Source organism: Physeter macrocephalus, chromosome 11 (genome assembly GCF_002837175.3).
Source record: "Physeter macrocephalus isolate SW-GA chromosome 11, ASM283717v5, whole genome shotgun sequence".
NCBI lineage: Eukaryota > Metazoa > Chordata > Mammalia > Artiodactyla > Physeteridae > Physeter > Physeter macrocephalus.
The window spans coordinates 69,406,183-69,433,793 of NC_041224.1; the positions used below are offsets into that span (position 1 = coordinate 69,406,183).

General features: G+C 50.1%; 2 protein-coding genes across 8 annotated transcripts in view; one reads left to right on the plus strand and one right to left on the minus strand.

The window, feature by feature from the left end:
* The window catches only part of TBC1D2B (TBC1 domain family member 2B), a 90,106-nt gene extending 62,718 nt beyond the window's left edge, over positions 1-27,388 (plus strand). For 4 of the 5 annotated variants that reach the window (XM_007103470.4, XM_007103471.3, XM_007103473.3 and 1 more), the window contains exons 7-13: positions 2,383-2,493; positions 3,507-3,700; positions 6,677-7,171; positions 9,736-9,853; positions 17,609-17,794; positions 19,464-19,585; positions 23,601-26,415. In XM_007103470.4, the coding sequence (XP_007103532.2) occupies positions 2,383-2,493; positions 3,507-3,700; positions 6,677-7,171; positions 9,736-9,853; positions 17,609-17,794; positions 19,464-19,585; positions 23,601-23,796 (1,422 nt within the window). In that variant the 3' untranslated portion in view covers positions 23,797-26,415. Of the gene's footprint in view, positions 1-2,382; positions 2,494-3,506; positions 3,701-6,676; positions 7,172-9,735; positions 9,854-17,608; positions 17,795-19,463; positions 19,586-23,600; positions 26,416-26,867 lie in introns of those variants that run through there. The other variant, XM_055088161.1, reaches the window with a different exon arrangement.
* Positions 19,621-23,760, minus strand: LOC102976774 (uncharacterized). Of its 3 annotated transcripts, XR_003681683.1 has the most exons (4): positions 23,674-23,760; positions 22,646-22,793; positions 21,044-22,221; positions 19,621-20,348 (listed from the first exon to the last, which is right to left on the minus strand). XR_003681683.1 is itself a non-coding variant. In XM_028495156.2 (2 exons), the coding sequence occupies exons 1-2, from the start codon at positions 21,274-21,276 to the stop codon at positions 19,872-19,874; spliced, it is 606 nt and encodes a 201-aa protein (XP_028350957.1). In that variant the 5' UTR covers positions 21,277-23,563; the 3' UTR covers positions 19,621-19,871. The 3 variants fall into 3 exon arrangements, 1 of the variants encoding a protein (XP_028350957.1); XR_003681684.2 differs by lacking the exon at positions 23,674-23,760 and having other exon boundaries at positions 21,044-22,117; positions 22,646-23,563; XM_028495156.2 differs by lacking the exon at positions 23,674-23,760 and having other exon boundaries at positions 19,621-20,244; positions 21,044-23,563.
* Positions 27,389-27,611: the final 223 nt, after the last annotated feature.

The window sequence follows — 27,611 nt, forward strand, 5'->3', positions numbered from 1 at the left end:
CTCCGGACGCGCAGGCTCAGCGGCCATGGCTCACGGGCCTAGCAGCTCTGCAGCATGTGGGATCTTCCCGGACTGGGGCACGAACCCGTGTCCCCTGCATCAGCAGGCGGACTCTCAACCACTGTGCCACCAGGGAAGCCTGCATGTTTCTTTTTGGATTATGGTTTTCTCAGGGTGTTTGCCCAGTAGTGGGATTGCTGGATCATATGGTAATTCTATTTTTAGTTTTTTAAGGAACTTCCATAGTGTTCTCCATAGTGGCTGTATCAATTTACATTCCCACCAACAGTGCAAGAGGGTTCCCTTTTTAGAGAAAGAATCCTTGAGATACATTATCAGGACTTCCTTAGACTGTAATGCGAAGTTTGACTCAAAGACACAGATGGCACACTGTGGTGTCCTGCTCCCTCGACCCACCTTGTGCTGCTCAGTCTCTGTCCATCGTGGCCCCGTGTATTCTTTAGTTGCCCTCTAGCTCACCTTCCTTCAATCAGCCTGCCTTTTAGTAATGTGTTTCTTCATTGTTTCCAAATATGAGAGCTTCAAGACGCCAGGAGAAAGGAGAACATCATGATTCTGATCAGAACAGGAAGTCTGTGGACCTCCTTTGGGGTTTGACAGCACCTGTCTTCAGTGTTTGTCATGACATGCGGTCTTGCTGAGACTGAGAAGGTGTGATGCGTATCAGAGCTCAGGTGGGCGTCAGGGGCCAAGCAGCTGGGCCAAGAGCGCAGCAGGCCTGGCTCCCAGCCCGACACTTAGTAGTTGTGCAGCCTCCCTGTGGTTCAGCTCTTCACCTAGGAAATGGAGATGATGAGAGTGGCTACTGAAGAGTTGTGAGGTTTAAATGGGATCGAGGACCTCACGTGCCTAGAACAGGGCACCTGTAACCCATAGCAAGTGCTCCGTAGGTGTCAGCGGTTAAAGGGACTGTTGGAACATTTTCAGTTGTTCTGTATTTTCAGGGGAAATTGTGTACTGCCATGGTGGTTTCTAGTTTGGAGATTGGGGCATGTCTCTGGACACATCTCTGGGCAGGGGCCATGGTCTCTGTCCTGGGACAGCACATCAGTGCCTTTCTTGACCACCCCTGGCCTGTTTTTGGAGCTGTTGTGAACAGTTTCTCCTGTGATTGAGGGATCAGAAATTCCTTGAAAACTTCAAACAGAGTAGGGGAAAAACACATTTGTAGAAGACTGAATTTGGTAGGGAGCATTTAGAAATCACTGCCCAGTTGTCTCAAAGGTTTCCTTTCACTTGCCTTGCTCAGAGTTTCAAGGGGTGAAGGTCACGTATGGCACCCACTTCTGCCAGGGCTGGACTTTTAGTTGGACTTGGCAGAACGTGTCACCAGCTTGTGAGGTTCTCTTAAAAACAGAAAGTAAATGTGGCAAAAGTTAACAATTGGCAAATTTAGGTGAAGGGTATATTGTGTTTATTGTACTTTTCTTTCAAAGTTTTCAGAAGTTTGAAATTTTTTAATGTAAAAAAGTTGAGGAACATGTTCTCTTAAGTGCCTTGTACATTGTAGGTTATAGGTATTCATTATTAAGTGTAATTCTTTAGGTAAGGGCGTTGCGTATGTGTGTAGCCTCTTCCACATAAACTGGATAAGTAAAAATGAGAATCCACAGAAAATTTGTTCAGTTTCTCTAGTTAAAAACCAAAATGAATGTAAGGCATTACCTTTTGTACCCAATGAATGTGGGTAGATAAAGTATTTTCATAGATTTAGGACATAAGTCCTACTTACTTTTCCTAAGGACAGGTGAGAAAAATCACCACCATTAAATAAATTTATTGCCCCATCTCCTTCATTACAGCAGTAGTCCCTGCCTACCTTCTCCTGCCAAGGGTGGCCGCAAAGTTTAATCAGAAAGTGTCTAGTAATCAGCTTTCATTTCCTTAGAACTTGTTCTAACTTAGCAGGGCTATTTGATTGGTGAGGCAGCAAAATATTAATTATATTGAACAGGGGTCCCCAACCCCTGGGCCACGGACTGGTATCGGTCCATGGCCTGTTAGGAACTGGGCTGCATAGCAGGAGGTGAGCCGTGGGCTAGCGAGCAAAGCTTCATCTGTATTTACAGCCGCTCCCCATCGCTCACATTACCGCCTGAGCTGCACCTCCTGTCAGCATTATGGTGAGTTGTGTAATTATTTCATTATATATTGCAATGTAATAATAATAGAAATAAAGTACACAATAAATGTAAAGTGCTTGAATCATCCCAAAGCCATCCCCCCATCCCCCGGTCTGTGGAAAAATTGTCCTCCATGAAACCGGTCCCTGGTGCCAGAAAGGTTGGGGACCGCTGATATAGAATAATTAATCAACATTCAACCAATGTGAATTGATGGACCTTTTTTTTTTTGCAACAGGATAATCTACAGGGGTACAAAACGCAAAATAAATTTCTGAATAAGGAAATCTTGGAACTCTCAGCTCTACGGAGAAATGCAGAAAGAAGAGAGAGGGATCTGATGGCAAAGGTGGGTCAGGATGGTTATGTTCTATTGTCTGGTGGGAGGTATGATTCAGAGTCCATTTAAAAATGGACATGCTTTAAAATCAGTTCAACCCCCATGCTTGGAGGGTGTGGTTATTGACACCAAATTATATTTAAAATATATAAAGTGCGTAGCACTGTGTTTAGTTTCGCTTCGTGATGAAGATAAACAGAAATGTCCTGAGAGGTGGCTTTTATTCACACATATAATGAAGTTTACAGAAAAAAAGTTAAATACAATTCTAAGGTTCCCCCAAATTAAGGTTATTTGGATTTTGGTTTATGCTACTGAGTTGTGTGAGTCAGTTTCTTATCTATAAATGGGGATGGTGAGGGTGATGCCCCCTCTGTGACCCTGATAGGGTTGGCTTGAGAGTGAGATGTGACTGTGGCGGGAGAGGGCTTTGCAGGGTGTAGAGACATCACAGACTTTCCCGTTACAATCAAATGAAGCTCAGTGACACTGTGTCAGCAGCTGTTGTATGCCTCATGTACCTTTTGAACAGTCCTCAGACATCTTCCCAAACCTTGTTCCTGCATGTTTTCCAGGGGTGTATTGATTTGTCTGATAAGGTAGCAGATGAAAGCTAGTTCTGGGTCACAGCGTCCTAGGAAAGTATTGATGTTGCATATGGGATGGCTGCTTGGGGCTCGTGTCCAAGTGGCACTCAGCTTGGCCTCAGTAATGGGTGTGCGGCCTGGTTGCTGCTCCTCACCTCAACCCTGTCCAGAACTGATATGTGTGTTGACATGCAGAGGCCTTACTACCAGTACTTCTGTGTCATACCCCCTAGAAGGCAGACAGGGCCCATGTGGGCCATTTAAAATAAGACAGGTGGCCTGTGGCATAAATTCATCTCTTGTGTTTGATACAGTCTCTCTCTGGCTCACTTGCTAGTGGTTCTTGGCTTGTTATTCTTTGATTGCTTGAGGTACTTGAGGATTGCTCTTCCTGTGTCTCTGTCTGATCGGAGGTAACTACCACATTCTCTGTAGTATTCTAGCCTGGAAGCCAAGCTCTGCCAGATAGAAAGCAAATACTTGATACTGCTCCAAGAAATGAAGATGCCAGTTTGCTCAGAAGAACAGGGGCCTTCTCGGGATGTCATAGCCCAGCTGCTGGAGGATGCTCTGCAGGTTGAGAGCCCGGAGCATCCGGAGCAAGCATTCGTTAAACCTCATCTTGTCAGGTAAAGGTGCTAGCGACTGTTGGGGATAGTGGGACCCATTTCTCAAGCCCCTCTTTCAACAGCAGTAGGCATTTATTGAGAACTTCACACAATTCTCCGTGTCTCATTTGATGCTCGTGACAAGGACCGTCCAGTCATTAGAACAGATAATGTCATCAGTCTTGCTGTAATAATCAAGTAACAGAGCTGGTGTTCAGCCTAAGTTTTCATTCCAAGACCTTTCTCCCATGTACCGTGCCAACGTGGGTGGTAGCCAGTCCTGCTGCAAGAGGAGCCCGTCTTCCTAGGAGTAGAACCCTCTCCAGAGACATAGCTGCACCCATGGGTAGTCTGAAAGCCAAGGGGGACCCTAAGTGGAAAATTGGGTCTTCTCTGTAAGGGAAAGACACTTGGGTAACCTGATTCAGTGGTTCAGAGCTCATTGAGGGTCTGATACAAGCCGTGGACACCCTTGGCCCCAAAATGCAGTTGGACACACACACAGTATTGCATATATTTTTCAGAAAATCATGGAGTATGGAAGCCTGTGATGGATCTTGGATTAAGAACCTTCATATCCTAGTTTCTTAAAACTGAGTTTCATGAAATACTGGCTCAAGGAGAAATCTGCAAATCCACTCAGTCCAGTCTCCTCCTGTCTCTGCCCCCTTGCCCCTCTGGCAGCCCTGTGCCTAGGCCCTGCTTGCTGCTGTGGCTCAGCTTCTCCAGCCCCACCCCTGCCCCAGGGGAAGCCTGGCTTCAGCTTGACCCACTCTTTCCCTTCTCTGCGCTTACAGCACTGGCCTGCCTTGTCCATGTTGCTCAGACGACAGGTAAAACTATGCTGTCAGAATGCGACCAACGCCATTGTTACAAAACTCTTACCGAGGCCTGTGTGCCGGGAGCCGTGCCAAGGGCCTTACATGCAGGCTTGTATTTAACGCAGCTCAGCCAGGTGGATGTTTTTAGCCTTGCTCAGCAAATGCGGAAGCTGAGGTTAGGGAGGTGATGTAACTTGCCCAGGTCACACAGATGGTGAGTGGCAAGGACGTGGCCCCAGACTGGGCAGCCCCGTTCCCAGGCCAGGAGCGCTGTCTCCATGCTGTACGCTCGTGCTGCATCTGCAGTGGCGGGGGGACTCCCGTGAGGGCGGCCTAGCAGTCTGCCCTGAGGGTACCACGTCTTCTTCCCACTTGTGTTTTGGGCTCTTACTATACATGTTGTATCTTTTCAAACTTCATGTATAACTAGAATAATAGCTGTGTATATTGATTTACTTTTAACTTTTCATTATGGAAAATTTCAAACATACAAAGTAGTAGACGGAATCATATGACAACCCCCATATGCAACTGTTACCCAATAATTCAGCAATTATTAACATTCTGGCAATCCTGTTTCTTCATACCCTTCCCCTCCAAAGTTTTTTTTTTTTTTTCCTGGAATATTTTAAAGCAAGTACCAGACATGTCATTTCAGCTTTAAACACTTCAATATGTACCTCTAATTGAAGACACGTTTTAATATGCTAATCCCACCATATTCATACCTTTTTGCAACTTATTTCTTTCAGCATTGTTTTCTGAAATTATACAGGTTGATACATGTAGCTCCTGAGCATTTTTTTTTTTTACCTGCCTCACAACTTCACATTTTTATTCCTTCTCTCATGGTGAACACTTAGAATGGTTCCATTTTTTCCTTGTTACAAACCGTGGTGCAGTAAACATCGTGGTACGTGTAACCGTGTGTCCGTGTGTCTGTGTGAGAGAGTTTCTGCAGGGTGTAGGCTAGAAGTGGAATTCCTGACCTACAGGGAATGCATATCTTCAGCTCTGCTAGATCTGATTTCCAAAGTGCTTGTACAGGTTTACACACTCAGCAGCAGTGTGTGAAAGGCCTTTGTATTGGTTTTCTATGACTGCCATAAGAAATTATTGTTTTAAGCCAATAAGTTTGTGATACATATTTATTATGCAACAGTTCTGTTGGTCAAGCAGCCCAGCATGGTCTCGCTGGATGAAAGTCAGGGTATTAGCAGTGCTGCATTCCTTTCTGGAGGTTCTAGGAGACAGTTAGTGTCCTTTCTTATTCAAGATGTTGGCAGAATACAGTTCCTTCTGGTTGTAGGACTAGGTCTCTGTTTCCTTGCTGGCTGTCAGGTGTGGCCATTCCCAGCTTCTGGAGGCCACCTGCACTCCTTGGCTTGTGGCCGCCTTCTTCCATCTTCAAAGTCGGCAACCGTGGGACCAGGCCCTCTCCCACTTCACATCCTTCCTGCCTCTTCTTCGTTAGTCGCATCTCTGGTCCACTCTTCTGCCTTCCTCTTCCACTTTAAGGGCTCCTGTGTTTACTGTGGTCCCACCCGGCTAACCCAGGATAATCTCCCTGTCTTAAGTTCTGTAACTGTAATTCCACATGCAGTGTTCCTTTGCCATGTAACGTGACATATTCACAGGTTCCAGGGACATTTTTGGGGGCCATTATTCTGCCTACCACAGCAGAATAATTCTTTTTAAGAGTTAAAAAGAATTCTTAATTCTTTGTCATCCCTAATGTCTTACAAATGTTTTCTCCCTTGTCTTTTCACTTTTTAAAACATTTTTCGAGCATAAGTGTTATGGATGTATATATGTAGGCTATATAAACATACATGCACATGTATATTAATGTAGCCAAATTTATCAGCCTTGTATTTGCAGTATTGCTTGTATTTTCTTCTGTGCTTTTCACGTTTAGCACCTCAGCCATCTAGAATTGATTTTTTTTTCCTGTATAGTATCAAGGAGAGATCTAACGTAATTTTTTCCCGTATAGATAGCCAGTTATTCTCACCCTGTTTATTGAGAAGTTTATTATTTCCTCACTGAGTTGGAATGCCTGGTCATATATCAAGTGCCATTTACACACGGGTAGATTTCTAGGTTCTCTTCTCTGTTTCATTGGCCTTTTTGCCAGATTGCATCATTTAATTTTTCCTTTTGTTTTTCTCAACAGTGAATATGACATTTATGGGTTTAGGACTGTCCCAGAGGATGACGAGGAAGAGAAGTTGGTTGCCAAAGTCCGGGCATTGGACCTGAAGACTCTCTACCTCACAGAAAACCAGGAGGTTTCCACTGGGGTCAAGTGGGAAAACTATTTTGCGAGCACAGTGAACAGGGAGATGATGTGCTCTCCAGAATTAAAGAACCTGATCCGTGCGGGCATTCCACATGAGCACCGTTCCAAGGTGTGGAAGTGGTGTGTGGACCTTCACACCAGGAAGTTCAAGGACAGCACTAAGCCTGGTTACTTCCAGACCTTGCTTCAGAAGGCTCTGGAGAAACAGAACCCGGCCTCCAAGCAGATCGAGCTGGACCTGCTGCGGACTCTGCCCAACAACAAACATTACTCGTGCCCCACCTCGGAAGGCATACAGAAGCTGCGCAACGTCCTGCTCGCCTTCTCCTGGAGGAATCCAGACATTGGCTACTGCCAAGGTCTAAACAGGTGGGTGCCCGGCCCACAGAGGGCTCCTCTTTGCTGTTAAGATAACTTGTAGTTCCAGGCGCTGCCTGACAGCCCCGTCCCCTCCTGGTGAGCCAAGAAAAACCAGTCTTTTAAGGGAAATAAATATCAATAGCTGCAGTAAGCTAGTTTTAATTATGCAGTATCCCCAATTCTAGAATAATTGAGAGAAACAGACGTGCTTTTGGAAAGTAGTGGGTTGGCCAAAGAAGTTCGTTCGGGCTTTCTGAATGAACTTTTTGGCCAATCCAATATTAAGAACACCAAAGTCCAACTGTTTGGAACAACTAGGTTTCTCATTGTGATTCCTTGTTGTTCTCATCACACTCAGGTTTTGGTCAGAAGTTTGCTTTCATTCATTTATAATGCTTGATGTGAAAACAAGGCCACTCCTTGTTTATACAGGATCTTTGTCCAGCAAGAGGTTGCCCCAAACAATTTTTCAGCTGGTTAAACCTAGCCCTTGAAGAGCCCAAACTTGTTTTTTCTTTTGGATGAGAGCCCTTCTGCAGGTCTGGCATACTTCCCTGCTTCCATAGGCAGAGGACACTGAAAAGCCTCTCACCTTCTTTCTCTAAATGATCCAGGCTCCTCATTCTGAGCTGAGCTGCACCGGGATGAGGCCCCGGGAGGTACTGAGGTCTGTTCTCCATGAAGCTGCTCCCCATCACTGGACTTTGAGTGCTTGTGGCTGCTTTTTACCTCCTGTCTGTCTCTTACCTTGCTGGCGCACTTCTGCTGCTGTCATTAGAGTCCTTTTATATTCCTCTGTGTAATCAAAGTAGGTAACCAAGCTCGCTAGGGATATGGACGAAGAATGAAGAAGCTCCATGTGCCATCTTTAGCAATTCTCCTTAAGTCAAGTGCATGCATTGAGTTTTGAATGCTGACGTTTATTCTGGCAGCTCTTGGGCCTTTTTAATCCTCATCTGTGCTGGATACTGACCTCCAGATAAGGGCTATCTATTTGCATCTGAAATGAGAGTATTGCAGGAAGAAAAGCTTTTAAACTGGAATGTTAGTTGGTTAAGACCTGAAACCAGTGGTTTCCAGGAAGTCATTGCCTCTGTGGTGGTCAGGACAGGGTGCCCTCTCTGGGCCCTGAAAGTGAAAGGGACTGTGGCTGCTCCTCGATGGTCCCCATTAAAAAAAAAAAAAAAAGCCTGTAAATAAGTTATTGCCTAACAAAGCAGCCTTGTTATGCTTAAATGCACAGTTCACATTGTATACTCAGTCTAAAAATTCCTGGAAGCTAAAAACCTCTGAAATTTAAGGGATCTTGGCGAGGACTTGAGCATGCCTGTTAGGGGTGCAGTAACACCCCATTTATCTGACATTGTCATGGAATCAGCTGTTCCACACATAAGGAGACTTTCCAGAAAACTAAATCTTTCTCCGTACCATCACCATTAGGACCTCTAAATTTTTACCATTTTACTGGATTTTTTTTCTCCACATTATTTTGTGCATGAGAACAGAACTGTGAACCCAGAACTTCAGCAGAAGAATGCTAGCCTTTCCTCAGTGATTCAGGCCTGTCATCTGGAACATCAGTTAACTAAAAGTGATGTCGTCAAAGCCTCTGCTCATTTCAGTCTCTCTACCCCTTCTCCTGGCGTCCGCAGGTGCTGTGCATGTCCTGTTTTTCTCTCCTTGTCCGTCTCTACCTGTTGTAACCTTTCTACTCTCCATCCCATTCATGCCTACTCAAGGCATCCCCTTCCCAGTTCTTTTTTTTTTAACCTTTTAATTTGAGATTCCATTATAATTTTATCCAAGGAAGAAAACTAAAACAGATTCTGAGAAGTGACTATAGGGTTTTCCGTAAGTGACGCACAGAAGCTTCATGTCGCGAGCAGAGGTTCTTGGATATGTAGAGGGGGGATTTTCTCTTGCCTCTTCCTTTTCAGCCTTCTGCCCTGAATACCCGCTCAGAGCCAAACCTGGGGTTACTGGATGAGTAACCTCTCAGTGGTGACCATGTAAATAGCCAGACCCAAGTTTCCATCGTGAGTGACATAACAGGTGATTCCCACCCCACGTGTGTGCTGTGGATGCAGTTCTTTGAGAAAGCCCCACCGCAGTGATTCATTTGTCTGAAGCCCCGTTTCAAGTAGACTGGTATCAAGCAAGTTGTTTTTAAACCATCATGTGTTCTTTTCCCCTTATATTCACCCCTGGATTTTTTGTGCATAAAAGGATTAGTTGGAACTTCTTGAACAAAAAACTCGAAGGATTAGCTGCATTAGCAAAAGTCTTATCATGAAAACATTTAAAAAAATGAGGCTGGCTGCTCACTGGGAAACAATTTCATCATCTTTAAACAAAAACCAAATGAAGGGAAGGGTGGATGTAGCTTTGCTTCTCAAACTAGGAAATGCCACCCTCGCCAAGGAGCACTCATTTAGTGTTCTTTCTTGGAGAACTAGAAGTTGCTGTGGCCGTGAGAGAGTGCAGCACACTGCAGAGGCCTCTGTGAAGACGGCCGTGCTGCCCGGGTCTGGGCTAGGAGGCTGGCGCTCACCTTGTTCTCCGTTTGCTTGTAGATTGGTGGCAGTGGCCCTCCTATACTTGGAACAAGAAGACGCTTTCTGGTGTCTAGTCACCATAGTGGAAGTTTTCATGCCTCGAGACTATTACACAAAGACTCTTTTAGGATCCCAGGTACTTCTAAAAATATTGTGCTTCAGTCAAAAACCTGTAGAATTAGAGCTGAAATGTGACCTGAATTAAGCCTTGGTGGGGGAGGCTTCATGTGTGTGGACCCCTGAACAAAGTGCACACCAAGGCTGGGCCTGCCCTGGAGACTGGGCCGGGCTGCTTGTGAGCAAGTGCCAGGTCAGGCTCACTTAGCACCCTGGAAGCCAGCAGAGTGATTGCTACATCCAGAGAGAAACATACCAGGCCTGCAGACCTGCTCTGTGGTCACTGCTCAGCACTGTCTGCCCTGGGCTCAGCCTGCCTGGCCAGCTAAGCCACAATCCAGGGGTGCCTAGGGAGCTTAGTGTGTTAGCTTGGGTTCTCCAAGAAGCAGAGACCAAGGCAGAAGCAGATGTGCCAGAGATTCTGAGGAAAAAGACCTGTGAAGGATCTAGGGGAGGGACTGGGGAAGGCCCGGTGAACCCCCAGACCAGGGGAAGGAAGGAGGTTTGGGTAGGTGGGAAAGATCCCAGCCTACTGTGAGGTTCTGAGAAAGTTTTGGCCACGCCCGTGTGGCGTCCTCAAGCCAACATCACCTGTTAAAGGTGCACACGTCTCAGTGGGAACGGGCTGCATTAGTGCCCTCCCTGCTCACCCACTGGCTGGAAGCAGCGGGGGCGACGTGGCTTCTGTAAACAAATGTGGTGATGGATCCAGAGGGGCAGCGCCGGGGCTGTCAGTACCGCCCACAGCAAGAGATCTAAACAGCACAGTTCATGCCCACCACGCCTGGAGTCTGAAGCCAGGGGGCGGGTAGGATGATGTGGGCTGGGAGAGTCCAGGGGTTCTGTCTCCACTTGGGACAGTCCCGACTCTGGACCAGACCCTTGGCCGTTGCAGCCCAGGGCATCTCTTCCCTATGCTGGGCTGGGGGTGCTGCCATCACTGGCTTCTGTAATGGCTTTTCCCTGCTTCCCCACTGGCAACCCTCCTCCTGGTCTGACATTTGGTCCAGTCCTGCCCAAGAGCCTTTTTTTCTCTTGACCGCAGCTGTGCCCGTGTCTGTGCTCCGTTGCATCCTCTTCTCCAGGCTTGTGCCAGTGCTTGGCCTGCCTGCTCACAGCCACTCCTTGCCGTCCCCTGCTCTACTCCTGTCCTGACCGCTGGGCCCGCAGGCTGTCTCCCAGCTCCTGTGTCGGCCAGCGGAGGAGGGCGCGGGAGCTGAAGGCAGTTTTCTCCCTCTCCGTCCTGGGTACTGCCTCTGCCGGTGACTGTCTCCTCCGTGGTGCCAGCTCCTGTCTGGCGGGTTCTTCATGCCAGTGGGGACCTCCCTGCTCCAGCCTGGGGGTGGCTTCCTGCCCTGGCCTCTGGGCTGCCTCACCAACTGTTTGGTTTCTCAGCTTTTCCGTCACCAGTGTGACCGTTGCCCTGGGTAAATCCGTTATAAATGTTCAGTGTGGCTTCTGTTTGCCTAGTTGAGCCCTGAATTTTACTTTCTATTTGCCTTTCTGCCTTTGGAGGGATCCTCATTACTGCCCTCTGTTACCACCTGTACTGCCCCCTCACCTGCTAGTTCCCCAGGCCAGGAACTCGAGTCACCCTGCCCCACTCCTCCTCCTCTGTCTCTGTGTCCCTGGAGTTGCTGTTTCTAATCACTGCCACCTGCCTGGCGGCTCTCAGATCTGTTCTCTCATTCGCTCCTCACTGTTAGGTCACCATCCCCTCTCCTGCATCACTGCAGTTGCCTCATCTCCTCTCTTCCTGCCTTCACTCACCCAGTCCTTCTATCCGCCTCACTCACAGATTCAGCCACGTCCTCACCACTCCCCTCCCCACCCCGCCGCGACCTTCCGGGCAGAGCCCAGCCTCCTTCCACACCCTGACCTGCCTGCTTGCTGGGCTGCTGGGAGGGCATCATGCCCTGTGAGGGAGCCCTTGTCCTCTGGTGGTACCGCATTCTCTGTGTACTTTTGTACACAGTTCCACTACCTAGACCCCATTGCCCCGCTTACCTCCCTAGAAAGCTGCTGCTCAGCCTGAGCTCATGTGCCCCTTCCTCTGTGATACTTTCCTGCCTTCCCAAAGCTGACTTCAGGGCCCGCTCCCGTTCCCAGGCCTCGGTGACACTGCTTATCTTCCTGGGTCATCGTGCGTGCTTGCTTGTCTTCTAGCTGAAGGGCTGCAGCCCTGTCTTTCATTTTAGTGTCTCTTGCACCCAGAAGTGAGTGTCTGAATTCACGTGAGCTCTCTGCCCAGGGAAAGGGAGCCCCAGCCCGTTGCTAGCAGCCACACGGCTGCACAAAGCCACGTGAGTGGAGGTATGGTTATCCCCATTTTACTTGGGAAAAAACTGAGGATCAGATCCACTAAGCATCTTGCCTGAGGTGCCACCACGGAGAGCCCAAGCTGGGGTTTGGCCTCAGGCATCTGTGGCTCTGGGCCCAAGCTCTCCCCCTGCCCCGCCACTGCCTCTTGGAGTGCTGTGGGAGGACGGCAGGAGGCTGAGCTTTGCCCTTCCTACAGAGCGGGCTTTCCGTTGGGTTCCTGTCCCAGCTTCATGGATGTCACCTGATCCTGGAGAAGCCCATCTGGTCTCCCTGTGATCGCTTCACTTTGCTAATTACACTAGAGATTAGTTCTTGTTAAAATAGTGGGTAAACTAGTAGGAAATGAACAGCAGTGGGAAGAGGCAGCTGGCACAGTCAGGTGCGAATAAAGAGCCAGTAAAGAAAGTTTTATGTGTTCATGGACACCTGGAAGCTGGTAGCTTCACAATTTCAGATGACTCAGTGTTTCTGAATGAGAAAAATGAAGCACTGATCTTTCTTAGTTCCACTGAGGTGTGCTCGGTGCGCTTTGGCTCGGGGTTACATGGCCGGGTTGGAAGACCCGCCCTGTCCTGGAGCTGTGGAGCTTGGCCACATCACTTAACACCTCTGTGCCTCAGTTTCCCTGTCTGTAAGATGAATGTCATATTCTCCTCTTCTAGAGTGTCTGAGGTTGAATTCAGATGATGCATTAAAAGAGCTTAATATGCTTAGAACACTGTAAAAACTCAATAAGATTATTATTAATAGTGTTATTACAGGCAGAAGGGGAAGACCTATTTTAAGTATGTGAATTTAAGATAAAATTTGCCTCACACTGTCACATCAACATAAATGTAAACTCTAAAGAGACATTTTCCCTGACTTTAAGGGTTTTTTTAAAAAAACTTTTGGTTGCATTGGGTCTTCGTTGCTGAGTGTGGGCTTTCTCTAGTTGTGACGAGCGGGGGCTACTCTTGGTTGTGGTGCGAGGGCTTCGCATTGCAGTGGCTTCTCTTGTTGTGGAGCACGGGCTCTAGGCGCACGGGCTTCAGTAGTTGTGGCGTGTGGGCTTCAGTAGTTGTGGCTTGCGGGCTCTACAGCGCAGGCTCAGTAGTTGTGGCGCACGGGCTTAGTTGCTCTGTGGCATGTGGGATCTTCCCGGACCAGGGATCGACCCCGTGTCCCCTGCATTGGCAGGTGGATTCTTAACCACCGTGCCACCAGGGAAGTCCCTCCCTCTGACTTTAAAAGTAATAGATGCTCTCTGAAGTTAGGTAATACAGAAATATATATTAAGAAAATGAAAAATCACCTGTTATCCTACCAGCCTGAGAATCACAGTTAGCATTTTGATATATTTCCTTTATACTTTTTCCCAATACATTTAGGTATCCAAATTGAGAGACTGATTATCCTGGCTGGTTCACATGACAGCATGAGCATTTTCTCACATAGTTATATAGTTTTTAACCGTCATATTTGGTGGCTGTAATATTCCATTGGGTGAATGGACTTGAGGTATTTAACCATTCTCCTATGATGGACATTGCATAAGGCCACTCTTAAAATGCGGATGGCTTTGTGTGTGCAGTCAGCCCCCAGCGCTGTACTTTGCAAATCGCTGTCAGCCGCCTCCTGCCAGAGCCCAGCGCCTGAGCCCCTTAACGCTGCGCTGCAGTCCAGATGCTCAGCAGCTTCTCCGTCAGTTCAGTGCACGTTGTGCACCAGGACCTCGCTAGGCGCTGAGGACACAGAGATGAATACAGTCATTCCATGTCCTCTTGAGCTGAGAGGCGCTGAACAGAGGCCCGAGCAAGTGTCCCTGGCAGCCTGCCCCACGCCAGCCGTCTGCCAAGCACCCGGCAGCCTCGAGAACAAGACACCATCTGCCACCTACCTGGGAGGAGAGGTGTGTGCCTCGTTCTTCTCCCATTTCAAGGCCAGCTGACTGGCCCCTTCCTCTCAGGCACTTTCAGCCCAGTCCCTCTGGGCAGAGTGTATCACATCGCCATCACTTGGTCCAATGGTCGGCTGTCTGTGTCCCTTGCCCGTTTATAACCCCTTAAAACTAGCACCTTGTCCTGTTGTCTCTAGTCCCCAGCACTGGCCAGTGCCAAGCATGAAGTGTGTGCAAATATGTAGTCGTTGTTTAAATGTTGAGGGATGGAATAGCACCAGCAGAAAAGAAGACCCATCACTAGTGAGTGATGCTGACCCTGCCCAGTGGGAGGAGCTGGGCTTCCAGGGAAGCTGACCGAAGAAGACGTCCAGGAGTGGCCTGTCATCATGGCTACCGCACATGCATGCGTGGGATGCTTTTACAGCCTGCCTTTCAGTTGTTGGTCCACCTATCAGACTTTTACAGAGGTGGGGAGTGGATGTGGGTGAGAAGGTGAGAGACTGATACTTTTTGCACACTACGGGATGGTTTTATAACTTCTTTAAAAAAATAAATTTATTTATTTATTTTTGGCTGCACTGGGTCTTCGTTGCTGCACGCGGGCTTTCTCTAGTTTCAGCGAGTGGGGGGCTACTCTTCGTTGTGGTGTGCGGGCTTCTCATCGCGGTGGCTTCTCTTGTTGTGGAGCACAGGCTCTAGGCGCACGGCCTTCAGTAGTTGTGGCGTGTGGGCTCAGTAGTTGTGGCTCACAGGCTCTAGAGCGCAGGCTCAGTAGTTGTGGCGCAAGGCTTAGTTGCTCCGTGGATCTTCCCGGACCAGGGCTCGAACCCGTGTCCCCTGCATCGGCAGGTGGATTCTTAACCACTGCGCCACCAGGGAAGTCCTATAACTTCTCATATACTTTTGTTTTTTAAGTCTTCTAAGAAAACTTAATCATAATTCATTTCAGCAAATTTAGATCTTCAGAATTTTGTCTCTTCTAGTCAGAAAGCAAACTGGACAAAAATGTATGTTTCCAACCATGATTTCTGTATTTTATCCTCTGTGCACCCTAGGGTGACTTTACAATGCTTTAGAATCATTTCTGTAAAAAATAATGTTTTTTAGTTTTTAAAGTTACTTTGCCTTTAAAAATTTTAAATTTCAACCAATGATACCTACTTGAACCTATGTAACATTCTTTTTTAAAAAATTTTTTTTGACTATAATGGCCTCTATGTTTTTTTAAAAAAGCAAACCTTCCCAAAAGGATAAACAATTGAGTTTTTCAAAGTTTTGGATTGTCCTAAACAAAGGACATTTAAAAATGTCATTTTAACATTTATCTAGATTGTTTTTAGTTATTTTAGTATCCCAGTAATCCCAAGAATTATCACATCTTCTATCTTATCTTGACTGATATGCAGGTGAAAGTCTGGCAGGTTTTTCTGGGATCCATTCCTAGGAGTAGACTTGCTGTAGGGTGAGTCTTCCTGTTTCCTGGGTGTTGCCGGATTGCTCTCCTAAATGGTTGTACCGGTTCACACTCCCCTCACAGTGCACCATTCAGGGAACGCTAATGAGGTGATACACTTCCTGTGCAGCTGGCTCTTCCTCGCTGCTCTCGTTCCTGGACGGCCTGGCTTTGGCCCATTGTGCATCTGTGGCTTGCTTTCCTCTGCTGGTCTCTTTCTTTCTCACGGTTTCACCACTCACCTAAGGTGACCTCACTCCACCCAGGCCCTGGAGCCTCAGCCTTGGGTCTCTGGTGGGCTGCAGTTATCCTGCTGCAGATGCCCCTCGGGCACCAGCCTGTCCCAGTCTCCCCCAGCGCAGCCCTCATCCCTATGATCCGGCCTCGGGGAGCACACTCTGCCTTCTCCATGCCCCTGTGGGAAGCCTGTGTATTCTGAGCACCCCTCCTCCTTACCTCTGACAGCAGAGGGGTCCGCAGGTTCATACAGACTTGACCTTTGCACAGTTCTCATCCAGGTGCTCCTCTCCTCCCACCGCCTTTCCTTGGTTCACATTTTCATCACCTCTGCCCCGGGTGTGGTGGGGCCTCCATGGGGCCTTGCTTCCCCTTCAGCTTGGCCCCCTGTTTCAGGTGGAGAGATGGATCTAAAGTACAGATCCAACCACATCACCCTCCTGCTTAAAGCCTCTTAACGCTTCTCCTTCATTGCCTGCTGCGTTTTTCAAACATGAGTAGTCGGTATTGGCACTAGCTTTTTTTGTTTTTTTCATCAAATTTAAGTTGAATAGAGTAGAATTGAGGCATCAAAGTGTGTCCTACTTTGTGAGGTTAAGTATTGTTTGTGAGTTTGTTTCTCTTCTGTGCACACAGACTAGGTGATGGCTGATGTATATTTTCTTGTGGGTCACAGACAAAGGCTGGAAAAGCCCCTGGCCTGTAGGTGAGGTCTGCCCCTCAGGGACCTGGTGCTTCTGCCGGGCTGGGCTGCGTCCTTCTCAGCCCTTCTGCCCAGAATCCTATGCTCCCACCGCAGGGCTGTTCTCCTCCAGGCTTGGCTGGGACCCGTCCGGGGCTCTGTAATGCTCTGTAAACACATCTTTACCAAGCCCTGGTGGCCACAGCTATCGTAACAGTCCATACATCTGGCTTCCCCACTTGTCTTTTAGCTCCTAGAGGTCAGGGCTGAACCTGATTCAACTCTCTGCCCAGCACCGGCCCCTGCTTGACACAGAGCATGGAGGGGTAACAGCCACCTTTTTTTTTTTTTTTGCGGTACGCAGGCCTCTCACTGCTGTGGCCTCTCCCGTTGCGGAGCACAGGCTCCGGACGCGCAGGCTCAGCGGCCATGGCTCACGGGCCCAGCTGCTCCGCGGCATGTGGGATCTTCCCGGACCGGGGCGCGAACCCGTGTCCCCTGCATCGGCAGGCAGACTCCCAACCACTGCGCCACCAGGGAAGCCCCAGCCACCTATTTTGATATGTGTTTACCTAAGTCTCATGTAATCTTCACAATAGCCCTGGGAGAAAGAGATCATTAACTGTTTTCCAGATGAGGCACAGAGCTGTCTAGAACATAATCTGCCCAAGGCCACCCAGCTAGAAAGTGGTAGAGCTGAGAGGCAAACTCAGGTCCAGCTGACTCTGGAGTCCTTGCTCCCTCACTGCCCCACACAGCCCAGTAAATATTTGGATGTGGTGATATCATACTTCCTCTTTGGCCCGGGACTCGGGTATATGGATGGCCCTTTGTAGCAGCACCCTCTGTATTTCCACATGGATTAGCAAGACTCCACCGGCTCTGCAGCAGCCCATTTTCATGGGGCATTTTGAGCACAGGAGTGGCTTTCAGGCCACAGAACCCACCCCCATACCCTGTGGAAAGGATGACTGTCAGGGGGCACTTGGTGAGCACCTGCAGTGTGCAAGGTCAGCTGCTTCTCGGGCTCACCCCAGAGTGGGCGCAGAGCAGTCCACGCTGGCGTGAGCCCGCCACGCATTTGGAACAGCTGCGCTGCTGTGTGTTGTGATGGGCCTGCAGCCCCTCCGGGGCCCCCGATGGCCTGCTCAGTGCAATGGCAGCCCCCATACACTTCTCCCCTTTGCTCCCTCTCCAGGTGGACCAGCGGGTGTTCAGAGACCTCATGAGTGAGAAGCTGCCTCGACTGCATGCCCACTTTGAACAGTACAAAGTCGACTACACCCTCATCACGTTCAACTGGTTTCTGGTGGTGTTTGTGGATAGCGTCGTTAGTGACATCCTTTTTAAAATATGGGACTCTTTCCTTTATGAGGGACCAAAGGTGGGTCTGCTTGCTGCATGACTCCACGGGCAGTGGCAGCAGAGGGGCCGGCTTAGCTGGGACGCATGAAGGGCGGCGAGGGCCAGAGTGATCCCAGCACCAGGCGCCGCTGGAGCTTGGTCTGGGGTCACAGGAGACTGCAGTCATTTGCTCGTTTATCAGAAACATTGAGTCTCTGCCAAACCCTGTGCCAGGCATGGGGGCTTTGATGGTTTGTAGTCTGAGCCTCAACTTCTGTCAAACAGATGGCGGTCTTATCCCCACTGTATGGATGAGGAGGTAGAGGCCCAGAGTAAACAGAGGATCAGGAGCAGACTCAGGGGGCCAACTTCAGAGCCCTACTGCCCACAAGCCTCCCACCCAGTCTGTTTTATGTTTAAAAAAAATCAGTTTGTGAGTAACACATGATAAACTCAAATCATATGACTAAGGGTGTGCAGTAGAAAAGAGATCCCCAGTCTCCTAGCCGTTCTTCTCAATGTACTGTATCTTTTTTTCAAGGTATTTTATGTATATCTAAAATATGTTTTTTTAATTTATTATTAATTTATTGGTGATAGTTTCATATCAGGGCATATAGATCTGGCTCTTTTTTTTTTTTTTTTTAAACTGCATAGTTATCTCCTTCTACAGATGAACCAGAAATTTACATAACAGTCCCCTGATGATGGACACTTACATTGTTTCCAGTCTCTTGCCACTTCAAACTGTGCTGCCATGACTCCTTATAATTGTCTTTCTATAGGTTTAGTCCTAGAAGTGGAAGTGCTAGGTCCATGGTAAATTCAGAATCAAAGGACCCTATAGTTTTCATCGAGAATGCCAAATTGCCCTGCGGAAGGGCCTCACCAATTTCTACTCCCACCAGCAAAGTTTGAGTGTGTATATTACCCCACACTCTGTCCAGTACAGTGCATTATCAACTTTTTAATCTAGTCTGTCATTATTGAAAAGAATTCTCAACCAGGGCTTAAACAGTGTTCCCTATTGGGCCACAGGTAGGGATGTTAAGATAAAGATAATCTATTTAAACTCTGTAAATATTGTTTTCTAAATAAGAGAAAGTTCAGGTTGGTGCAAGCCAGCCAATGCCCTTACATGTGGGCGAAGCAGTTTGTTCCAAAGCTGCTTGAACTTGCAGGACCACCAGGAGTCCATTCCCTCTGGCCTCAACACAGTGACCCAGAAACAAATCAGTAAAAAAGGAAAAAAAAAAAAGAAAGAAAAATTTATTTTCTTTCACCATATTCAGAAGTCAGAAATTCAGACCCTAGTTTCAGTAGGTGAGATAAAAACTGCCTCTGGAGGTAGAGCTTTCTAAGAGTTTCATAATCAGAGGGCCCTGGTTTTGATTTAATTTAAAAATTATTTCTAGTTCTATATAGCTTATTGACTGGAAATGTGAGCTGAATGTGGAAGGATTCCACAAAGATTCTACTCCTTAAGGGAATTTTTGGTTGGGCTGAAGTGTTGCTGAAAACCACCAAAGAGTTGAACACTTTTTTCTATTAAGAAAGGCACTGGTGGAAATTGCACCTCAGGTCAAGTGTCTGCCCCAGGGCAGGCCGTGCAGGCTGCTCCCAGGGCCCAGGGAGGCCTTCCATCCCTGGAGCCGGTGCCTGGAGCCACGGTGCTTCTCTACTCATAGATTTCCCTGTCCTTTCCACAGGTTATCTTCCGCTTTGCCCTGGCACTTTTTAAATACAAGGAAGAGGAGATCCTGAAATTGCAAGATTCAATGTCCATATTCAAGTATCTCCGTTACTTCACTCGCACTATCCTTGATGCTAGGTGAGTCCTTGGGGGAATCCCCCAACGTCCAGGAGGGCAGGGATCCTGACCTCTGCTTCCTTGAGTACAGACTGTCCCGGCCGTCTCAAACCCAGAGCCTTCCCAGGTGTGCAGTGGTGAGAGAGGGCGCTTCCTCCCAGGGAAAAGGGGGAAAGGAGTGGGAACACCCAGCGGCCTCCAGAGACTAGGGAGGAACTAAGATGAAAGATGCTTTTATCCTTTATTCAACAAGCATAAATCCCAGCAACCAAAGCACATTATTTGTCTAGCGAGCACTTGCTGAGTATCAACCACACGGCAAGCCCTCTGCCAGGCATTGAGGATGGTAGATGAGGAACAGGCCCTGTCCTTGAAGAACGTGTGGGGAAGTGTTACGGCGTGGTTTGCTCAGAGCTGCAGTGGAGGAAGCCCAGGGATGGGGCAAGTGCTGGAGGAAGGCCGCGTGGCCTGGGCCCGGCAGGGGTGGTGGGGAGCGGGCAGCCCGGCAGAGGGGCTCAGGAGCCGCGTGCTCGCAGGGCTGTGGGTGCGCGCAGCGTTTCTGGGGGAACCGCCGCAGTGGCTCGGCCAGGGTGGGGCTGGCGTGGCAGGGATCGGGGCTGGGCTGGAGCAGAGCTGGGCTGCCCAGGACCTTGTGCTTCATCCTGAGTGTTGCGAAGTCCCTGCAGGGTTAGATGCCAAAAGGGCACGTCAGGTTGGAGCAGGACTGGCAGCAGACCAGGGGGTCCCGGTGAGAGGTGGTAGCCCGCAGCAAGGTGCCCCCTTGCTGGAGATGGAAAAGAGGGGGCAGATTGAAGGGGGTGGAGAAGGAATTTGAACTTCGACGTCCCCTGGCTTTCTGGCCTGGGCAGCTGAGCGTTCAGGAATCTCTTCACCCCCTTGCTCCCCAGCCACACACTTTTTGCCTGTTCTGAGCCACCCTCGTTGTCCCCTGGACTACAGTTGGCAGCTGCTCTGGCCCTGACGACCAAGGCTGGGTTCTCCAGGGGATTTCTGTGGACCTGCTGCTGACTGGGCAAGTGAGGGCGCACGTCCCTGCGGACCACGGAGGCAGCGCTAACGTTCGCTGTGCCGAGGTGCTGGGAGCTGCCCGTACTGCACGGGAATGGATCCCTGCAGCAGACTTGTAGCCTCTTGAAAACCACAGGAGTCCTTTCACTGAGAAACATTTGGAGCTTATTAATGTTTTTCAAACTCTGGTGACTGCCAGCCACAATAAGAACATTTTATCTCACAACCTAGGACACACATACTGACTGGAGTGTATATAACTGAAACAAAAGAATTTGTTGAACTATTTCCAGTGCTAGCCAAAGATCCGTGCTGTACCCTCTGATATATTTTCTAAATACGCTGCATATTGCATATTTAAAATGCTCGTCATGACTCAGTTGATTCCTTGATCCACTGATGGGTGACAACCTACTTGACAAACACCGGTTGCCCCCCCATGATGCTCACCTGACGGGGAGGGAGGGCTTCTCTCCTTGGCTGATGTAGGGAGAGGCGGTTGGGCAGCGTCCAGGCCTCTGGTCCGCCAGGAGGGGCTGAGGGCTCCGGTGCTGTAGGAGTCTTGTGGCAGGAGAGCGTGTGGGGCCGGAGAGGGGGGAAGGAGGACCGTTCCCCTGTGGTTCTCTTGAGTGAGGCCAAGGGACCAGGGAGGTGGACGCTGGGAGAATGCTGGCTGAGGCCATACCTGGCTTCCTTTGGTGTCACCACTATCGTTAGGATCTTTTACTTGGGAAGTGGATTTTTAAGATGTTTTCAGGCTTATTGCTATATCAACAATAATAGGATATCCAAGAATAATGTTTGCCTGTGAAAGATTGATGCTGAGTCCTGGGGTGAACCTTGAGAGCATTTGTTAATCTCACGTCGGGTCAAGATGACAAGAGTGGCGTTCAGTGAACTTCACTGCAGCAGCTAATGCGTGTGGAGGGCATCCTGCTCAGCGCCTAACAGTTTTGTGCGGGTTGTCAGTGCTGCCGGGTGGCAGAGACGCAAGGGGTGGTGGGCCTGGCGGTAGTCCCTCTACTGTCGCGGGCAGAGCTGGGATACGGTCCGTTCTGCGCACTCCTGCAGCGCCACCTGGTGAGTGGCTTTCGTGCAGTTTCCCGTCCGTTTGCTGCAGGAAGTCAGCGTCCACTGGACCCTGAGTTCCCTGTGCGGCAGGATCCCCCGTGGGGGTTGTTAGGACTGCAGATGCCCTGGCCCCACCTCTGGACTGGGGCCCCAGTATTTTAATAAGCTCCCCAGACGAGCGGTTCCAAGGAGCGTCTACCTGCAGTGCCCTGATTGGTTGGTTCTGCGAGGAGGAGGCAGGCGACTCTGAGTGAGATGTGGTCAGGGGTGCGGTGCAACAAAATTAGACCCGTCTCTGAACCAGGACCTTCCGGGGCCTCTCACGTGCCAGGCGTTGTCTTCTGAACGTAGCTGACACGGGGCACTTTCTCATCTCTTGACAGCACCTGCCAGGCCCGAGGCAGAGCCGTGTGTAGTCCCCGCGCTGCCCCAGCCTGCGCGGATAGTGGCTGCCTGACGGAGGCAGCGGACAGTATCAGAATCTAATTCAGTGCTTTCTGTAGCAAGGAAGGGCCTGGACACTTGGATTTCAGGTGTATGGAGCCTGTGACTAATAGCTGTTGGAGAAAAGGGGCTGGTCATGCAGGCCTGGTTCCCAGTCCCCAGCCAGCATTTTGTTTCACAGAGACCCACACTGAGCAGGCCTTTCCTGCTCACGAGTTCTAGAACATGCTCTGGTGAGCTCGGCTCTTAAAGCCAGCCTTTCTGACCCTTTACCTCCTTGCAGGAGCATCCTCTGGCTTGGAGTGAAGCATGTCTAAGGTGTGAGTGTTTAAAAATATAAGAGGGAGGGACTTCCCTGGTGGTCCAGTGGCTAAGACTCCGTGTTCCCAGTGCAGGAGGCCCGGGTTCGATCCCCGGTCAGGGAACTAGATCCCACATGCCACAGCTAAGACCCGGTGCAGCCAAATAAATAAAATAAATAAAAAAAATTTAAAACCATATGTAAGAGGGAGGGATGCTAAGGGCACGTACACTTACAGTAAAGGGCCTCGCGTGATGGAGTAGCAGCAGAGGAGCAAACGGTGTTTTCTGACAGTCGGGGAGGAAGTCCTGTGACATTTCTGTTTCATCACAGCCTCTCCTGGGTCTGCAAGAGTGTCAGGCCTTAGATCCCTGATGCTGGGGCCTGCAGAAGGGAGGCGGGGGCTCAGTGTGCGAGGAACCGGCTTCTGTGACAATGCCAGACGTCTGTGGCTGCCGTGATTAGTGCTGGAAGCCGTTAGCCAGGCCCTGGGCACTCTCTAGTCCTGTTTTTATTAAACCGCTGGCCAGTGGCTAGGGGCAAGGTACCGTGATTTTAAAATATTTACTGTAGATGGGTGCCTTGACCTGGGGATAGTACGAAACCCACAAACTGCACGTCTCTCTGTAGACTGCGTCCTGACACCTGTCACACCGCTGAGTCTGACAGTTATCCCCGGGTTTGCTCGGGCATCCGTGCATCCATTCACTCCCTGTCAGTCCGTCCAGTGACAGAGCCTTTCGAGCGCGCCCTGCGCCAGGCCTCATGCTGGTTCCGAGGACTCAGAGGCACGTGGCCCCCACCGTCGCTGAGCACGTGCCAGACCCCATCCTGGTGCTCACGGGCGGCAACTCGAGTAACCCCATGCCCAGGAGGCAGCACCGCTGTTATCTCAATGTACAGATGAGGAATTGGGGGCTGGAAAGGGGGGTCACTTTCCCTGTTCTGCGTCCCCCGGGGAGCATGTGGTGGAACTGGCGTCTGGATCCAGGCCGGCGTTCGGGGGCCGCCCCTGCAGCCTCTGCGTGAGCGCTGGCCTCCCAGTGACATATCTACATCGGGCCCTCAGCGTGGTGTCCGGGGTCCGCCTCCCCACACCCCCAGGCCTCCAGGCTGCGCTGAAATGAGTGCTGTGTGTGAGCTCTCGCCTGAGCCCCCCTGATGCTCTGTCTCTGTGCTGTGTCCTGCCAGGAAGCTGATCGGTATCTCCTTTGGGGACCTGAACCCATTCCCCCTGCGCCAGATCCGGAACCGGCGCACCTACCACTTGGAGAAGGTCCGGCTGGAGCTGACGGAGCTGGAGGCCATCCGGGAGGACTTCCTGCGTGACCGGGACACCAGCCCTGACAAGGGCGAGCTGGTCAGCGACGAGGAGGAGGACTCCTGAGTGCCGCCCCACTCCCGGCCCGTGACGCTGCTCTTCCTGCCTTCACAACCAAAGTGTGCCAAAAGGGTGAACTGCAGAGATGTTTCTGCTCGTTTCAAAGCCAGAATGTAACATCCATGGTCTCTGGAAGTCTGCTGGGCAGATTTCCAAAGCCACACTGCACTTTCTCATTTCCACTCGGGGTGGGGGTCTAATCTGTTTACAGCCATCTTCATGCCGTGGCACGTGGTCGCTCGTGTCCCGTCATGCTTTCCGCCTGATCAGTGCTTCACTAGGCTTATAGCTGGCAATTTTCAAGAGCCTATTTACAGCATCTGTCAGCTTTGTTGGTGACTCTGCGCTTAGAAAACCTTACGTGGGCCATCTCCCCTTGTGGTATCTCCTGTACGTAGTGGGCTGTCGTGGGCAATGTTTTAAACGGTTGCTCTGGAGGATGCCCACTGCACTTCACACACTCCTGGGCCAGAGTCTGACTGCTTTGGGTGGCATAAGGTTGGTGTGAATAAAGGGACTTCCTTAGGAAAGCAAGCACATCCCTTTTTCAGAAACGGCCCATAGGCCTTCTGCCGGCGGCTTCAGGGTGCTGGCCGTGCCCCATTTCTGGGATAGCTTTTGCCCTTCCAGGCACAGCCTTTCAAATACTAACTCCCAACCTGCTGGGGGAGGGCCTGGCTCTCCAGGCACCACATGCTCACTGTCCACACGGCTCCACGAGGCTCTGTGCAAACCTCTTCTTTCCATCTGAGGAGAGTTGACCCTTGGTTCATTCTACGCGTGTGGATGGGATTCCAAGGACACTGTGGATCATCATCCTACAGAGCAGGCCCACCCTTGGGCCGGCCTTGGTTGAGGGGATGGAGGAAGCTTTTCTGGGGGTGCTTTGCAGGGCAACGGTGCAGCTGCAGAGTGAATGCTGTTGGGCAGCTGGAAACTGTGGCTTCCTCGGGAACAGCCAGTGTGTCTGGCTGGGATGGCAGGAGGCCGGCTGCCAGGGCCTGGGCTGGGAAGCCTTCACTTGAGGTCAAAGCTTTGGCGAGCCCTCCCAGACACGTCCCCTCCCCACTGTCACTCGGAGGCATCCTTGTTCTCAGCAGCTGTCCTCCCCTGTGGGGTCACCACTGCTCCCAGTATGTGAGGCTGCCTAGGTGATTCTGGGACTTAGAGCACTACCTTTTTGAAGGCCTGGAAAGAAGCTTTGCGCAAGGAAGGTTATTTTTGCTTAATCACTCTGTGGACCATCCCTGATGTGCAGATATGAGAGAATGTTTCCTGGACAGTATTACTCAAATAGGAAAGAAAATTTTAAATGGATTTTTTTTACACTACCTGGAAAAAATTGGAAATCATCCTTAGTTGATACAAAACACAAGACTATTGAAGCAGTGTAATTTGAAGCAGCACTTTTTTCATAAGCATGTTTTTTTTTTTTTTTTCTCTCAACCTTCTAGCAGTATCATCATAGCTAGGATGGCATTTCAGCATACTAGACTAAGCTCAACTTTTCTGTCTTTGTTTAAGCTGGTTAATTTGATTTCTCACTGTGTACAGGGAGCTGGCCTCTGTATGTTGCCAAAAGCCTGTGTCTGTTTTCAGCTGTCAAAAACGTTATTTTATCATCATCGTTTTGGTCTTTGGGAGCAGCTGTTTGAGGCCTGCCGTTTTCAGGAAGTTGTCTTGTGAGTTGGGCTGCAGCCTCACCACTCTCCACAGACCCCCGCAGGACCGCTGGGGCTGCTGGAGACCGCCTCCCGGCCCCCACCTCCCACACCTGCTCTCAGCATAGCGGCCAGCAGCCCAGGAGGTGCAGTAGGAATGGGGTTGGGGCCCCACAGGTCAGCTCCAGCTTCCTTGAGACTTTAGTTTCCAAGCTGATTGATTTCCCCCGGGAACTGCTGTGTCCTGTGGGCTAAAATGCTGCCTTTAGGAATAAGCTTGTTTCGTCTGTTCTGCCTTGAAGAGACTCATCTTAAAAGCACCTGAATTGGGCCCAGGGACCAGCTGTGTGTGGGTGGTGTCAGCCGTGCCCTGAGTGGTGGTGGCGTGTTTGTTAGTATTTCCAGGCTGTTAGCATCAGTGGTCAGGCAGTGGGCATGGGAGATCGTGGAGGAGGTGGACCAGGAACCCTTGCTAGGAGGTTCGCCTCTCTGGAATAAAGCGCTAGGTGTCTGGAGGGTGGGAGAGGGAACGCTTGGCCCGATTCCAGACTGGGGACAGGGTGGAGCTGATTCCTTCCTCCAGAACTGTCGGGTTTGGTCCCGCTATTCTGAGCCAACGCTTCCCCTCTCCTTGTGCTGTTGAGGAAAGAGCTGCTCTGTATCCTCCAGTGCCTCCCCCGCTGGTCCCATGGGGAGGGCCCTTCTGACAGGTGCTAGCCTGGGGTGGGGCAGCCTCCAGCCTGCTTCCCAGGCGCACACACCACGGCCAAGGGGAGCCGCGCTCATCACACCGGGTGGGAACTGCCAGCTTTCATGTTGGTGAGTTGTTTTGTGGGGGTTGAACGTTTGTTAATACTTTTGTATATTTTCACTACAGTTTATATTTTTATAGGCTATTTTTATCAAGGTTTTCTAGATTATGTACATCTATTTTATATAACAGGTTATTCTGTGTGCACGACTCCTTTGTGCGTATTTATGTAAACCTGAGCCTCCAGAATCGCTCTGCACCTCTGTGCCATCTCTGACCTCTAGCCTTGACCATCACCGACTTCTCCTTATGTATGCATGGGCCCACTTCTCACCCCAGGTAGCCTCGGGGCTACTTGCAGTCTTGCTGACAGCTGTCCGACAGCAGCCAAGACTGTTGAGTGCTGGGAACAATTCTGGTTTCTACATTATATTGATATAGGAAGTACTCTAGGCAAATAGCCAGTCCTTTTTTTTTTTTTTTTTTTTTCCAAACTAAATGTATTACTGCACAAATCCCTACTCCTCACTTTGCACGGTGTTGCCTTTCTGCCTGTGTTCTGGGCAGCTGGGCATGCCTGGGGCCGTCCTTGCAGGCAGGAGGCCGGATGCCAGCAGTGGAGGACTCGGGGCATTGCCAAGTGACTCTTTCCTTTTATGTCATAGCAGCTTCTGTGCTTATCTTCAAGTTAAATTTTGGAATTGTCATACTAAAAGGCAAAATAAACAACTAATTTGTATAACCTTCTGGTTTGAAATGCAGTTACAGTCACTTGTGATGGGACTCAGCCGCAAGGGCTCGAAGGTGCCTCAGGGCTTATGGGGGGGTGGGAGTGGGGGGGCTCTCGACCTTCCAGCTGGGTGTTTCTGCATCCCTGTCTTTGGTTTGCTCTGGGCAGGTGGGACAGAACGCCTGGGGGGGGCCCTTGAAGCCATGGCCAAGCTGCAGGTGAGGGCTGGGGTCACTGGGTTCGGCCGAGAGCCAGGAGCTGGAGTTCCCTGTGTCCAGAGCAACCCCCAGCCACAGGGTGGCAGGCACCCCTCCTTCCACCAGCTGTGACATGCCCTGCCTGAGTCATGGGTTGTTTGCCTCCTGCCTAGGCTGACAGCTCAGGCCCAGCTGCCACCTGGGACACCACTCCCCGCACCCCCCATCATCGGAAAAACACGAGAATGATTAAGACCAAATGTCTTTCCACAGTGTGATGGTGGGGCGGGGGCGGGGGCGGGGGCGGGGGCGGGGGGGAGCTCCTGTGAGGATTCCCAGACAGAGCAGGCTGGTGAGTCTGTATCCTCCTGGGACACGGATTCAGTGAGGCTAGGGGTTCCTGAGGTCACAGCACACAGCAGTGGCACAGCTGTGACTGGGACCCCAGTGCTAGCCCCTGCTCAGTGTGTGGGTCAGGGGCC